We start from the raw sequence: 14,201 nt of genomic DNA on the forward strand, positions 1-14,201 counted from the left end.
TGAAAAATATTTATTCAATATCTACCAAGGGGCAGGCTAAGAAGTATGTATAAAGTGCAACAGGAACAGTGCAAAAGGGTAACAATCTTGCTTTGGGGAGTCAGCAAAGGCTCCCTGGGTGTCATGTGGCCTTAAATGATACCTCAGAGTTTTACAGGCACAAAAGAGGGAGAAGGGAATTTCCGGTGGGAGAAGCAGAGCCTGCAAAGGTCAGTGTGTGTAAGAATGGGGTGAATGGCATGGATTTTAATGACGCTGGAAACACAGGCTGTGTATGTGTGTGTGGCAGCAGAGGGAAGAGAGGTGGGAGGGAAATTATTCTAGAGGGAAGCTGGGGTTGGGGGAGGTAGGTTAGAGCCAGCCTCCCCCAAGTTTGGACTTGTCCATTGTCCAAGGAAGAGCCACAGAAAGTTATTAACCAGGAAAAAGATGTGATCACTTTATGTTACAGAATTAGGACTAGGATTCGTGTGGAAAGGGGTGCCCATTGCAATCCTCTAAATTGAGGAAGATCCTAGGTCAGATAAGAGCACTGGGGATGAGAGGAGGGAACCAATTCAATAGGTACTTTGGAAGTAGAATTACTAGAAACAAGAGGCTTCCTGGATGTGGAGACTGAATAATGGTAGCAGCTGAGGATTAACCTGTAGCTTGGGCAACAGAACAGGATGTGACAGAAATGTGCTTATATGTCTGTCATTTTGGGGATGTATATAAATATATTTGCTTATGTCGTACAAATGTAACCGAAAACTTTTCAGGACATAAACATATCATGAATATTTATTTACTTAAATATTTCTCACCATGAAGTCGAACTAAAAACAGAAATAAAAGCTGTGAAGGTACATCAAGCACGAAAGGTGCAAATTAAGAGACTACTATATAATTTCCTAGTCCATCAATTTATAAACACAAAATTATGCTCAATAGTCAATTTTTTTTTCTTTCAAAGACTCCATCCAACTGAAAGTAGATCATGGAGGGGGGAAAAAATCCCTGAACACAAAGGTAGGTTGTCTAACCACATTATAGCCAAGGACAATTTTATTTTTCAAAACAGGGTCTCACTCTGTCTCCCAGGCTGGAGTACAGTAGTGTGATCACGGCTCACTGTAATCTCTGCTACACAGTCTCAAGGGATCCTCTCACCTCAGCCTCCTGAGTAGCTGGGATTACAAGTAGGCACCACCATGGGCCAAGGGCCCACAGCTCATCCTGGGCTAGCAGGACTCCTGAGACAATCAGGCACTTTGGAAGTCACCTGCACCTTGGGATGGAGGGAGGTGGCTGAATCATAGAAGAGGAAGTCAGCAGTGGCCTATCATACCTGGGGACTACTGTCTGACAAATGGTCAGACAACTCAGAACAATAAACACCATTTCCTCCAGCCCACATTGCGGGGGCAATCCAAGGCTGAGGCCAACCTCCCAGAGACTCCACAGCTGATTTACTTAGCATATGTTAATTTTTTCCCCCTTGGAGATTCGGGAATAAATATGGTAGCTATAAAAAAGTTACCATTATCCGAGAGCTTGCCTTGTGCCATGTGCCCTGCTAAGCACCTCCTGTGACTCATGCCCTCTAAAACCTTTAAGGGAGGCTTAGCGTGGTTAAAGGGTTTGGTAGCTTGCCCGGCATTATGCCCTTAAGAAATGGATCTCCTGGTTTATGGATCAGGACTCATTCTACTCTGAGTACCATGGGCCCTGGATTTCATTTGTTCACAGTGCTCTGTAAGAGCTGGAAGAACGAAGTGGTTTGCATAATGAGCTCTGGAATTGGACTGTCTGGGACTAAGCTGAACGTTTACAGATCCATTGCACAACAATGTGAATATACCGGTCACTACTCAACTGGTCACTTACAAATAGTTAAGATGATAAATTTTATGGCATGTGTTTCTTTTTACCACAATTAAAAATTTAAAAACCTCACACTTTCCTAATCTCAACATGCACTAGAGGTACCTATAAAGCAGTACCCAATAAACTGTTTTCTATAAAGGGGTAGCAAGTAAGTGTTTTCAGCTTTGTAAGCCATTAGCCTCTGTTGTAACTGCACAACTCTGTCATGGTATTGTGAAAGCAGCCAGATGATAAATGAATGAATACGCGTGGTCATGTTCCAATAAAACCTTTATTTACAAAAACAGGTGGCTGACCTCTGGGCCAAAGGTTGCTGACCCTTGCAAAAGTATTCATACATAAATAAGAGATAACTATTACCTATTTGTAAATACCAAAGGCTCCTCTTTGAAAGTGTCCAATAAATTCACCCAAGAATTATGCATGAAACATTCTTATTTTTCCAGAGGCTAAGATTAGAGCAACAGCAACAAGAAGGAGCAGACTCAGCAGGACCAGAACTTACTTGAAGTTCCAGGAAAACACTACATTGAAAAAAGTACATGTTGGCCCTACTCTAGTATCTACACTTCTCTACAGATGAGCTCAGTGATTTAGAAAAAAAGAAAAAACAAAAAACTAAGGCCAGGCATGGTGGCTCATGCCTATAATCCCAGCACTTTGGGAGGCCAAGGTAGGCAGATCACTTGAGGTCAGGAGTTTGAGACCAGCCTGGCCAACATGATGAAACCCCGTCTGTACTAAAAATACAAAAATTAGCCCCGTGTGGTGGCCCATGCCTGTAATTCCAGCTACTCAGGAAGCTGAAACACAAGAATCGCTTGAACCTGGGAAATGGAGGTTACAGTGAGCTGAGATTGCACCACTGCACTCCAGCCTGGGAGACAGAGCGAGACCCTGTCTCAAACAAACAAACAAACAAACAAAACAACTCACTAAAATGTTACAGCTGGAAGAGGGCTCAGTGATTACCTTTAGTGGAAGAGAAAATCGCAGTAGACCTATTAGACCTATCCACGAGGAGCAGCTGGTGTCGGCAAGGGCTGGGGCAGAGTGGAGCGCCATCCTGACTCTGAGGTCATGCTTCTTCCTCCTCTCTATTTCCAGTCAGGAGCAGCAGGCAGTCAGCCACCAGCTCTGCGAGTTATCTGTTTCATGCGTGTTATTTTTAAATGGTCTTGGCTTCACCTTTAAACTAATTTTTTTCTATTTATCGAGTTCCATGGGGAAAATCACAAAACACAAAACCCTGAAAACCTCATCTCATCCAATTCAGAATTGGAAGCATGGGTGTGCTAGTTCGTTCCCTTCCAAGTTGTGCCATGTGAGAATGGCAGGCTTTTCCTGCGGCATTCACATACTCTAAAAAAGCAGCAACCCACAGGTGTGGTTTGGCAGCTACAGTCAATCTCCTTGAATCCACAGAAAACAGGCACCCCAGTTAAACAACCAAACCCAAACAAACAACAGGCACACACCAAAACCTACAAATGAGCATGGTGAGTTTTGAAACAAATAAGAGAGCATTAGTTTTACAAAAGTAATTGTCCTCATAAAAGTCAATCCAGTGTGTAGAATTCTAGAACTAGAAGAGGAAGAGGAGATAATGGAGTAAGCCCCCTACTCTACCTCCTTTATGTATGAGTTCAGCAAAGCCCTGAGAGTTATTAGCGCTTAAACATTTAACACTGGTTCACCGCATGGTTCCAAACTGAAAATGTTCTCCACTCACTCAACACAACTCAGTGGGGTAGGGGGGAGGTATCCCGGCCTCACCCTAGACAGGGAAGTAAAGCAGAAACCGGTTTAATCCAGAGAGCTGAGTGACCCAGGCAGAAAGGAAAGGCCTTCATCTCACAGCCTGAGATGGTTGAGCAGTGACACTCTTGCATTACACAGTGTGTCCAACTCTCATGGGACTTGCCCTCAATTGCTAAAAGAGCCTGACCTCTGACAAAGAACAATGATTTCAGCAGTAATTAATGATACTGTCAAATTAATTAACCCAAGTCTTTGTTCACAGGAAACCCACCCCCTATATCAATACTGCTGTTTACCAGTCCTTGACCAAGTGCTATAGACCCAAACTTTCACAATCAGTACACTGGAACACCATTGACTGATGGCCCTAATGAGGTCCCACCTAGTAAGCCACCAACATTTGTTAATAAGCCTTCTCATCATAACAGATCCTTTGATAATATGATTAGTCATAAACAGGTCTCCGAAACCTAACCTATTTTAAATATACACCTGCAAATACCAGTGTGTATCATTCATTTCCTATAATACCTTTTAGCTATCCTTTTGAATTATGGTGATGAAACACTAGATAAACGCTGTAGGATTTCATTAGCCGTTTAATGAATGGCCCTCCTTAAAACACTGGTTCGCTTGTCCTTGTCTATGAGGACTCAGACTCCTGTAAATGCCCACGTATACATTTCCATACTATCTCTTTAGAGGATTTGGGACTATTTTCTTACACCTAACACAGCTTTTATTCCATTTAGAATAATTACCCTCCATCCCATTTCTGACTTTCAAGAAAAACAAGACACTTAATTGACCACAGGAGGACTCTCTCAAGGGCATTCAGGCTGCAAAAGCTCTGCTGCAAGCTCACAACTTCAGCTGATGTAATCTGCTACAAGAAGCTGACTTCTATTTTTAAATCATACCCTTTTACTCTGCCTTCAAAGGGCACATATATCACACGTTGTAACTTTGCTCATAAAATACCTCGTGGTCTCGGGGTGAATCACGTTGTCAGGAGGAACTTCCAACTGTACACAGCCCAGCCCTGCCCCTTTAAACCCGCCCACCATTTCCTATTATGTGTTTGGTCTTGAGAACAACTATGTGCGGCCATGCTCTCCAGGTATCTCGTCGCTCATGGTCATGTTGATAAGGAGCAGATGCCTGGCAGGGTCCTTCCTGAAGGCTGGACTCATGCTTTGCCACCTCTTTGAATTTCTACCCCCTGACACAGACACGTAATAAAAGCTCTTCATGTTGATGTTGAGAGCTCTGTCGTCAGGCCTCTATGCTTCAAAGAATGCCAGAAGGAAAACAGATTGCTTTATTTAACTTCAAGTTTTTCATTCATCATTTCAGTCATGCTCACTGTGTGCTATTTAAAAGGTTTCTTGGTAATCTGAAGACACTATGAAAAAAGCCTTGGTTGGAGGTGAAAATACACTTGAACTTGCGATTTATTTATGTGTATTCTGCTTCTTCCTAAAGACAATGAAGAGCTCAACAATTGGAGTGGCGCTACACAGAGTCTGGTAGGGATCAGAACAGCCCATTTCTCTCTGGTCTACCTCCCGCTTCATTTCATGGTTACCTCATGTCTCATCCGGGTTTGTATAAAAGCCTCCTAGTAGTTCTCCCAGCCTTCAGGCTTTGGCCCTTGCAATCTCTTCTCCACCTTTCAATCTAATAACACAAATTTGATCACGCCTTCTGCCTTTCCAACAACCTCCCACTACCGTCTCCCCTTAGAGAGGTGTCCTTTCTATTCCAGTCCTGTCTCCCTTTCCAGCCCCATGGTCAGGGCACCCCCATTTCCACAGCCATCTCACATTCTGTGCTCTGGTTCTAAGTGTGCTGCTGCTTTTCCCTAAAAGGCCTTTCTGTAAGTTGCTTTCGCAGCCAGGAATGCTGCTCTGTTGCTCCTACTCCTTCTACCCATTTCCTTCCTACCAGTCCTTCACATTTTGTTTAGAGCCACCTCCCCGAGGAAGCCCCTCCTAGGAGTTCCTGCAGCACCATGTGCTACCACAGACACTGCAGTTCACCATGCTGTGCTGTGTTTACTTGCTCTATCCCCAGATGACTGCATGAGAAAAGATGGCAGTAAGAAATCTGCTTCCTTACTCCTGTGTTCCTCTGGATGCTGTCTGAGCAAGACCTGGCGTCAGTATCATTTGTTGAATGGACAAATAAATGAATGAGTACATATGAAAGAATCCAATGGGGAGACCACATTCATGAGGTATGAATTAGGATTTTGTCTCCACCAGAAAGTGTGAACTCAAAAAAGAGAATTCATAGCAAAATACTACTTCAGCTCAGGATTCATCCTTTGAAACGTGAAGGTGGCAGCCGGCCCTGAGGAGACTGAAATTTCCCCTCCCACAGTGACTCCTAAGGAGCTACTCGCAGCTGGATAGCTCTCCTAGATGACTCAGAAACACGTTTAGGTAACACATTCCTGGGAAAGAAATGAAGACCGTTTAAAATGGAATCCTACTGGGACAAAACACTAGAGCTTGCTCAAAGTTAAATGTCATGTTATAAACTCCAAGTGAAGAGAGGACGCCACAATTCAAATTCATTGTAAAGAGGACGGCAAGCCTCAAATTAATAATGCAGCTTCTTACCTGCAGAACCACATATGTCAATTTCCAAAATATCATGAGGTCAGCTGCAAAGGGTGGGAATGCCCTAGAGGTTTGAGAAAACACGGGTGTGGCATCCGATGTGTGCGTGCTAACTTGGGGCCAGGTGCTGGACTGGCCCTGGGGTAACGGCTGGGAAGAGCTTCAACATGGTTCCTGTCCTCTGGAGAGTCTGGCCTAATCAAATATACACTTGAAGATAGGTTTATTTAAAAAAAAAAAGATTCTAAGTACACCATATTCAGCTGTTAAATTGAATCCAGCACACATGGGATTGGGGAGTAAGCCTTCAGCAACTTCTGCATGGCAAAGGATTTTTTTTTTTTTTAAAACCATATTTTCCAAAATCAACAGACTGATGACACTAAGGAATGGGTAATGTTTCAACATTCAAACCAAATGACGAAGGGCTTGGTTTTTATTTCGTCCTTACAGTTAGTAACCACCCCGCCCCCAAAACAAAACTGAATAAATACAATTCCACATGAAATTCTGCCTTCCAGAATAATCATATATTTATTTCTATTACCTGGCACACAGGAAGTGTTCAACAAATATTAATTGAGTGAATAAATCACAAAAGAGGAATTACTATAAAACGCTTTTTTCAATTTTAGGTATTCTCTCTAAGGGAAGAAAATTATGCATATTTTGTAGGATTCTGACTCTCATTTACCTTTCTGATATTGGGCTAATTTCCCAACATGGGTATCATTTTCCCTGCTTATAAAATAAAATCAGTGTCTTGGTTATTGTGAAGCTTAAAGGAAGCAACAGATATAAATGATAAGCACCCTGCTCTGCAGACAGTTTTTTTCACCCTGTTTACTCCATTCTCAACCCTCAAAGTGCTAAAGACAAACCAGATTACTGTCCTGATTAGAAAGTCAGAAAACTTCAAAAGTAGCCTGGGCTCACCAGCATCTGGCTATCAATCCTTTATCAATGTTATTTACTATTTGGGGGCTTTGCTTTTTCTCCTCTATAAGATGAGTGAATTTCACTAGAGGATCACGAACAGCCTTTTCAGTCCTAATTTTCTATGACTCGGAAGCCTACCTTATGAAGAAGTCAGATGTTGCTGACACGTGAAGGACATCTGTGATCAGAAATAAAATAAACCCTGGTTTCTCTTCAGAGGGAAGGGTTCCAAATCACACACCAAAATAAAATGACTTTAAGGGAATCAATCTACGTCTAGGTCAAGAATTGGTGAGCATATTCTTAAGCACCAGGAGGCTTCTCCTTCTCTCCACCCCTACACAGCTAACCTCCAAAGCAAGTGATGCTTCTATTTGTACCTTGAAATAATGTATGTAATAAGAAATCTAGGGATTTTAAGCAACATCACAATTACAAATGGATCACTGGAAATGAGTAAGACAGTTCACATAATATTATGTCAAGCCTAACATTTGCCTGATTCTTTTTCTTTCACACCCTGAAATATATCCAGGCGACCAAACAAAGACCTACCAAGATTGTATACGACGAAACTCTCGCTACAGTTTCATAAATATTTGGTGTAAGACTGCCACCTAGTGGTGTGATGTATTCTTGCATGACCAAATCAAACTGCTAAATTGACACAAGATAATTAAAAAACAAGATTGTTCTTTGCTGCCCACCAATTATTTCAGTGAACTTTAAGAGCACAGTCATCTCTTCAGCCACCTATTTTCCTCAGAGAAATTTCTAAGGAATGCTCCATCAATTAATCCTGCAACTAAACCCCATCGCTTCTGAACATGTCACAAAACAAAGGAGCATTATTATTCTATTAATTTTAATATGCATTAGCAATTTTAAAAGATTTCCCCAGTAGTCTGTTCTCACCTCCTAGATTCATGTGATCTTGACTTTTTGGTTATGCATGAAAAGGCATTTAAAAGTGACAACCTTACAAAAAGTGCACATTATAAGAAAATCTGACTTCAATTAAAAGCAGTTACAAAATCCCAGCAATTTCCAGCTGTCTCTTCTCTCTTATCCTTAGAGAATTATATATCACATTAATTGGTATTCTGTCACATAAAAAGACACCAGTGATGATTAATTGCATCCTTGGTGCTTTTGAGTTATGTCTTCTTCACCAGAGGGATTCAAATCACACCTCATTACCTTCCAGCAGGTACCCCTTCTGGTAACCCTCATAAAACTTCCTACCTTCCTGAACTTCTCCATTTGCTTGTAGAGGTCTGGATCAAGCTCCTGAGACACGTCCTTCATCCATAATAGTGCTCCTCTATATTCCGTCCTGCACTGTTCCATGCGGTTCACCGTCAGCCAAGTATCTGAGATGGCCCGATGCCGAAAAGTCTCCACTTCTTGGTGAAATCGACACAAAGGATTTCGCAAGGCCAACCTAGACAAGAGGACAAAGCCACACTCTCAAAACTAAGCTAGTGAGCAATAGAAACCCTTGACATTCTGCCAATCTTAGACCCACGAGTCTAGGACAGTGCCTGGAATGTAGAAGATGCTCCATTAATATTTGATGAATAATGCATGTGAACTGATGAGTCAGCCAGAGATGATTACTCATGTACCCATCCCTTAGTTTACTTCTACTAACTGGACCGCTTAGAAGCACCTCCGTCGGCATTGTTGGGGGTGGTTTTGAGCCTGGGCTGAGTGCTCATTTGAAGCTGGAGCCAATTCTGTGTTCATGGAGGATGGCCAAGGCATGACCACTACCCATTTCTACACTTGGCCCTTCGAGGAGGGATGGAGTGTGTTATTAGTGTCTCTTTGACTAGGCCATTTTAGATCACTCTCCAAAGGCCAAGGCATCTGCTGCTCACTCCAATAGTCACAGAGGAATGAAATAGGAACAGAAACATTTTGAAATGGTACAGGAAGGGGGACAAACACATTTACTGAGAGTCTATCATGTATTAGCACTTTCAACTAGATTACATGATTTAATCCTTGTTAAAAAAAAAAAACTGGAGGATACTATAGCAGAAATGAACATGATGAAGTAGGTATAAAATTATTATAAGGTTGGCCATAACATATGCCATTTACCCAGCCAAAAAATGTTTAAGGCATATTAAACTTTAGATAAAATATTTATCTTGGGGGAAAATACTGCTTCTTTGGTCTCCCTACCCAAAATGAGCAATGTCAGATGAATTATACGCTTAAAATACACTCTGCTCCATGAAGTTTCAGGGCACAGGTGCCCCCAAAAATGAATATTTAAAATTCAATTTAAATGCAAACTTATTTAGCTAAAGGGAACAATGGTGTCAGTGTGCTGAAGTCAGCTTTCGGAAGTTCCATCAATGCCTACAACGCCTTACATGTGTGTAGCACGATAAGATTGCAAATGGTGCAATGAACTATCTAAGAACAAAATTCCTTTACTATTTCCCCTAGTGTTCTTCTTGTCTGTAAAGTATTATTTTCAAATAGTGAGCACTTGTAGAAGAATAGCCTGCTCACATTGTCCTACCTAGATGTTGCAGATTATTTTTAAAGACGTTGTTGTGACATAAAATAAGCTTGTTACCCCTGTTGTTTTAATTTAATACCCACCATTCATCAAATACAATGTGTGGTTGTAGCAATGACTGCCAGATAAGTCAGTAGAACAAACACTGGTGTGAACGTTTGTATAACTGATGACTTCTATTTAAAGAGATAAGAGACCTCAGCTATCTCTTTAAAGAATCTGTTTATTTCTAGAGTAGTCTTTTTTCTCTTTCTTTGCCTCAGAATTTTTCTCACTGAGGTTAGTGATAATTATATACTTAATATGTGACAACTTACTCTATGAAATTTTTTTTTAGGAACCAATTATTCTTGCAAGGTTGGAAAAGGTCCTACATGCATAGAAAGTATCTATTAAGGGGTTAAAAGTAGACCATCTCTATTAGTAAAATTTTAGTTGCTTTTTAATTTTCACTCTTTGGCTTGTCTCTGCTTTGAAATTTTTCTAGAATAAGTATTTTTACATAGAAAAATTATAAATAATATTAAAAGGTAAGATTTAAGATGATAAACAAATACCTTTTTTGGGAAATGTGCGGAGAACTACCAGAAATGGTTTCATTCAAGCATAAAAGTTGGCATTGCCCACAGAGTCAGGGTCCAAATGTCATCAGAAAGAACAAAAATGCCCAGAAGAAGACACTACTAAAAAATGGACACAGTAGGTCTCTTTCTTCCTACTCCATCTTCCTTGGGTTTTCATAGGAACAACATGTAACATGCTGCTGGCCTGCTCTTGGATCACACAGAGGGAAAGCAGCAAGGAGACATTAGTAGGAGAAGAAAACGCTGGACGATTTGAGTGAGGGAAATTTCTATAGCCTGAATATTTTTGGGAATGACCTGCCTTCTGCCTAATATTAGTGGGTGACATTTTGGGGACCTTTTAGTTACTGAGAGAGAAGGAAGCGAGGGGGAGCGTCACCTTTCTCAGGTGCTGAGAGACTGTGCAGGGGCTCCTGCGTATTTAACATCCATCATAAACATGAGTCACAGTTCTGGTAAAAAAAAAAAAAAAAAAAGCCACTCATCTACCACAATTTTCCCTGGACCAGAGTGTCTCAAACTTGAATGTACATCAAAACTACAGGGATCTTGTTAAAATGCAGATGTGGATCCTGCAGGTGTGGGGCGGGGACTAGATTCTGCGTTTCTAACACACTCCCAGGTCATGCTACTGGTCTGGGGTCTGAGCAGTGTGGACCCGGGCATGAGAACAGCACCTCTCTGAAGTTAATTGGCCCACAGAGAGCAGAGAGGGAACACTTCAACCCGGTCTCCTTAGGCTCCTGCTTCAATCAGCTGCCGGAAGGAGACCAGAGTGATTGCTCTGAGCAACATGGAAGGTCAAACATAAGCCTAGAACAGCACTCACAGTGATTGGCATATATAATGCCCCTATTGACCAGAAGAAAAATGAAAAAAAATTTTCAATTAACAGGGAGAAAAAAAAATCCTACAAGTTAATCTTAATTAGAGAGTTAAGTACAAACTAGTGAGGTACTGAGCAGCTCCTCAGCCTCAGGCAAACTCCTTCCAAGGAACACTGAGATTCCCCTTGGTGAGTAGGTGGGTCCCAGAGTCTCCTCAGATCCCCCCAGATAGAGCCCCACTGAAGGCCACACACCTTTGCTGGGAAGAAAAGCAGAGGGCCTTTCCTGTCGCCTGCATCATCTTTCCTGCTCTGGTTTTATCTTGGAAGCCTTGGGATCGGAGAAATTTTCCCAATTCGTTTTCTTCTTGAGACAAGACTGATGAAAAAAAGACCAAAAGGAGCCATGAACAATGAGCATTTTTATTACAAAGGGAACAAGAAAGACAAATCCCAAGGTCCTCTCTCTTCCAGAGGCCAAGACAAGATGAAATTAAATCCAAGTGGCAGGCTACAAGGTAAGCTCCCCCAGCCCCCATTTAACTTTCATGCTGTTCTTCCATTTACAATACGAGAGATCAAATTCACTTGAATACATCTGTCGGTGAGTTTGGTGCCCTGTAATCAGAACCAGAAAATGACCTCTGTACTGAAAAGCAAGCCCATAATGTGCTGCTTTGAGCTGAAATAAAGGAGTTGGGTTTGTCAAGTATGACTGTGGGAATCTTTTGTGGCTGCCTCGGATGCAGTGCTAGCTGCCTTCCACTGTTCTCTCCTGCTGACTTTTGATCTCTGCTTTTTCAGTTACATTCTATTCGATTGTAAAGCAATTCAAATACCTCAGCCGTGACACAGGTTTTTGGTTGGAAGTGGGCGTAGGGATTGAGGGTAGGGAGGTCATCAGGTTGATGACAGTGGGTTTTAAAAATACAGAGCTGGAACCAAATCTGACTTAGTGATGCCGAATCTCGGCCTTATTTTTAAAGATAACCTCAGGTGGCATTATTGATGGGAAAGTGGTCTGGGTGCAAGCTTTCTACAAAGTGACTGGACAATAAATATTTTAAAAATCTTAGAATTCCATGTATCTTTGGACACTGCACTTCTGTTAGGAGTATTTCCTAAGGAAGTAGTAAAATGGGTACAAAGATGTAAATTCAAAAATAATCACAGCATCACTATTTGTAATAGTAAAGCATTCTCCTTATACTAGGAACTAGTTTAATAAAATACAGAGCACCCACATAATGGCACAGTGGGGGTCCTGAACACACACCAGCAGCCAAGCCACAGGCATTAGAGTGACACTTAGCTTCCTAAAATATGCTTTTCCCCTAAACACAGCATTTACTATCAACATACTTTGAACGTCACTTTTTATTTCCTATTTCTGTATTGACGCATTTACACATCATGCGTTTTTAAAACTGCTTTCTAAATGCTCCTAGGATTCTTGTCAGTTTTCACAAACCAGTCAGACTTTTATTTATGAATGCACCCCCATTCCTGAAACAATCTCGCCAACAATAACTGTAGAACATTAGGCGGGAACCACAAATCCAAAGGTGAAGGCTAAACTCGATACTGCTACCTTGTTAATTTGTGACTACAGTTCACTCTAAACAGTCCCTTGGGAAGGCCCATTCAAGAAGAGACTTTTAGAATCCATTTTTCCTAAGAGATAAATGATGACCCTGCTTCTCTTCTGTCTCTCAAAAATCAAGTTCACTGTCAAAGGCCTGCTCACAGCTTCCTTCCTCTGTGAAGTAATTGATCCCTATTTCTCTGGACAGCAGCGCCCTCTGGGCACCTGACTTAGCACTCACCGTGAGTGACTGGCATGTGTCTCTCTTTCCCAGGAGACTCTAAGCTTTCCAAGACAGGGATCTTACCCAAACTTTGTAATCCCCAGGCTGAGCATAAAGTCTTATATTCATGGTGCTAATTAAATGCTTGTCAATTGAATTAACTATAATTTCGTCTTGTTATCCTTATACACTTTATTTCAGTTTAAATGCTTATTGCCATTTAATACTTATGCCATGGTTCTATGTAGCTTTTTCAAATTCCTATAATTATAAGAAGGTTTTTTTTTCTTTTTTTTTAAATACCTTCCATTCCTTCTCCTCCCCACTGACTAATATGCACCTCACTCAATTCCACAGTGCACCTTTCCCTATGGAGAGCAATTTCTCATTTATGTTCTTAATAGCATGAGGCTACTGTCACCCTTTTTATCTTAAGTCTCTAGTCACATACAAATGAATGCATTTAGCTTAAGGCTAGGAAGAAACCAATTCATATACCTGAATGATTACATGCTTGGTGAAATGTACTCTTTCCTAAATAAACCTAAGTAGGCTAAAGGATTTAAAAATAATTTGGGGTTATTTTAGGCACTTGAGAATTAACTTAGAGCAGCAAGCAGGTTTCATTTTAGGTGCTGACTCTGATTAATCGGCAGTACTCAGTCAGAGGACGGTGGAAAGAAGGGTGAGCTCCATCAGGCTCAAGGTTAGACTTTCTAAGAAGGGATAGTCATTCTTTAATTTTAAAAATTCAAATACTGAAATTAACTTATAGAAGTTTAAAATTCAAGTATAATGTAAGTATCAGATAACTCAAAAGGTCTGGGTATGGTGGTTCACACCTGCAGTCCTAGCACTTTTGGGAGGTAGAGGTAGGAGGACCACTTGAGACCAGGAGTTCAACACCAGACTGGGGAACACAGTAAGATCCCTGTCTCTATTACAAGGAGAAAGTAAAAATAAAAAAAGATAACTCAAAATGTTCTATTAGTAAGGGTTCAATTATCTGGGACTTGAGAATTCAGAGACAGAAAACATTTTTATATTTAATTGCTGATTAAATTTTCAGATGTGCCCTTAAAAATAAGACAACTATGGAGCTATGAAAGCAATTAGCTTGACAGCATTAACTCAGCACAGATTTATGGATGATCCAATACATAGGAGGCCCCATTCTTGCCATTAGAATACAGTGATGAAGAGGATACAGGAGTTTCCCACACTTACAGAGCTTATATTCAAGCAGCA

At 41.1% G+C, this 14,201-nt stretch overlaps 1 protein-coding gene across 15 annotated transcripts in view; it reads right to left on the bottom strand.

Annotated features, from left to right (window-relative positions):
- ICA1 (islet cell autoantigen 1) overlaps positions 1-14,201 on the bottom strand; it is a 159,147-nt gene that overhangs the window by 102,903 nt on the left and 42,043 nt on the right. For all 15 annotated transcript variants that reach the window (XM_074379504.1, XM_074379501.1, XM_010345700.3 and 12 more), the window contains 2 exons: positions 11,401-11,524; positions 8,442-8,640 (listed from right to left, as the gene is read on the bottom strand). In XM_074379504.1, the coding sequence (XP_074235605.1) occupies positions 8,442-8,640; positions 11,401-11,524 (323 nt within the window). The remainder of the gene's footprint in view (positions 1-8,441; positions 8,641-11,400; positions 11,525-14,201) is intronic.

Source organism: Saimiri boliviensis, chromosome 10, assembly GCF_048565385.1.
Source record: "Saimiri boliviensis isolate mSaiBol1 chromosome 10, mSaiBol1.pri, whole genome shotgun sequence".
NCBI classification, from domain to species: domain Eukaryota; kingdom Metazoa; phylum Chordata; class Mammalia; order Primates; family Cebidae; genus Saimiri; species Saimiri boliviensis.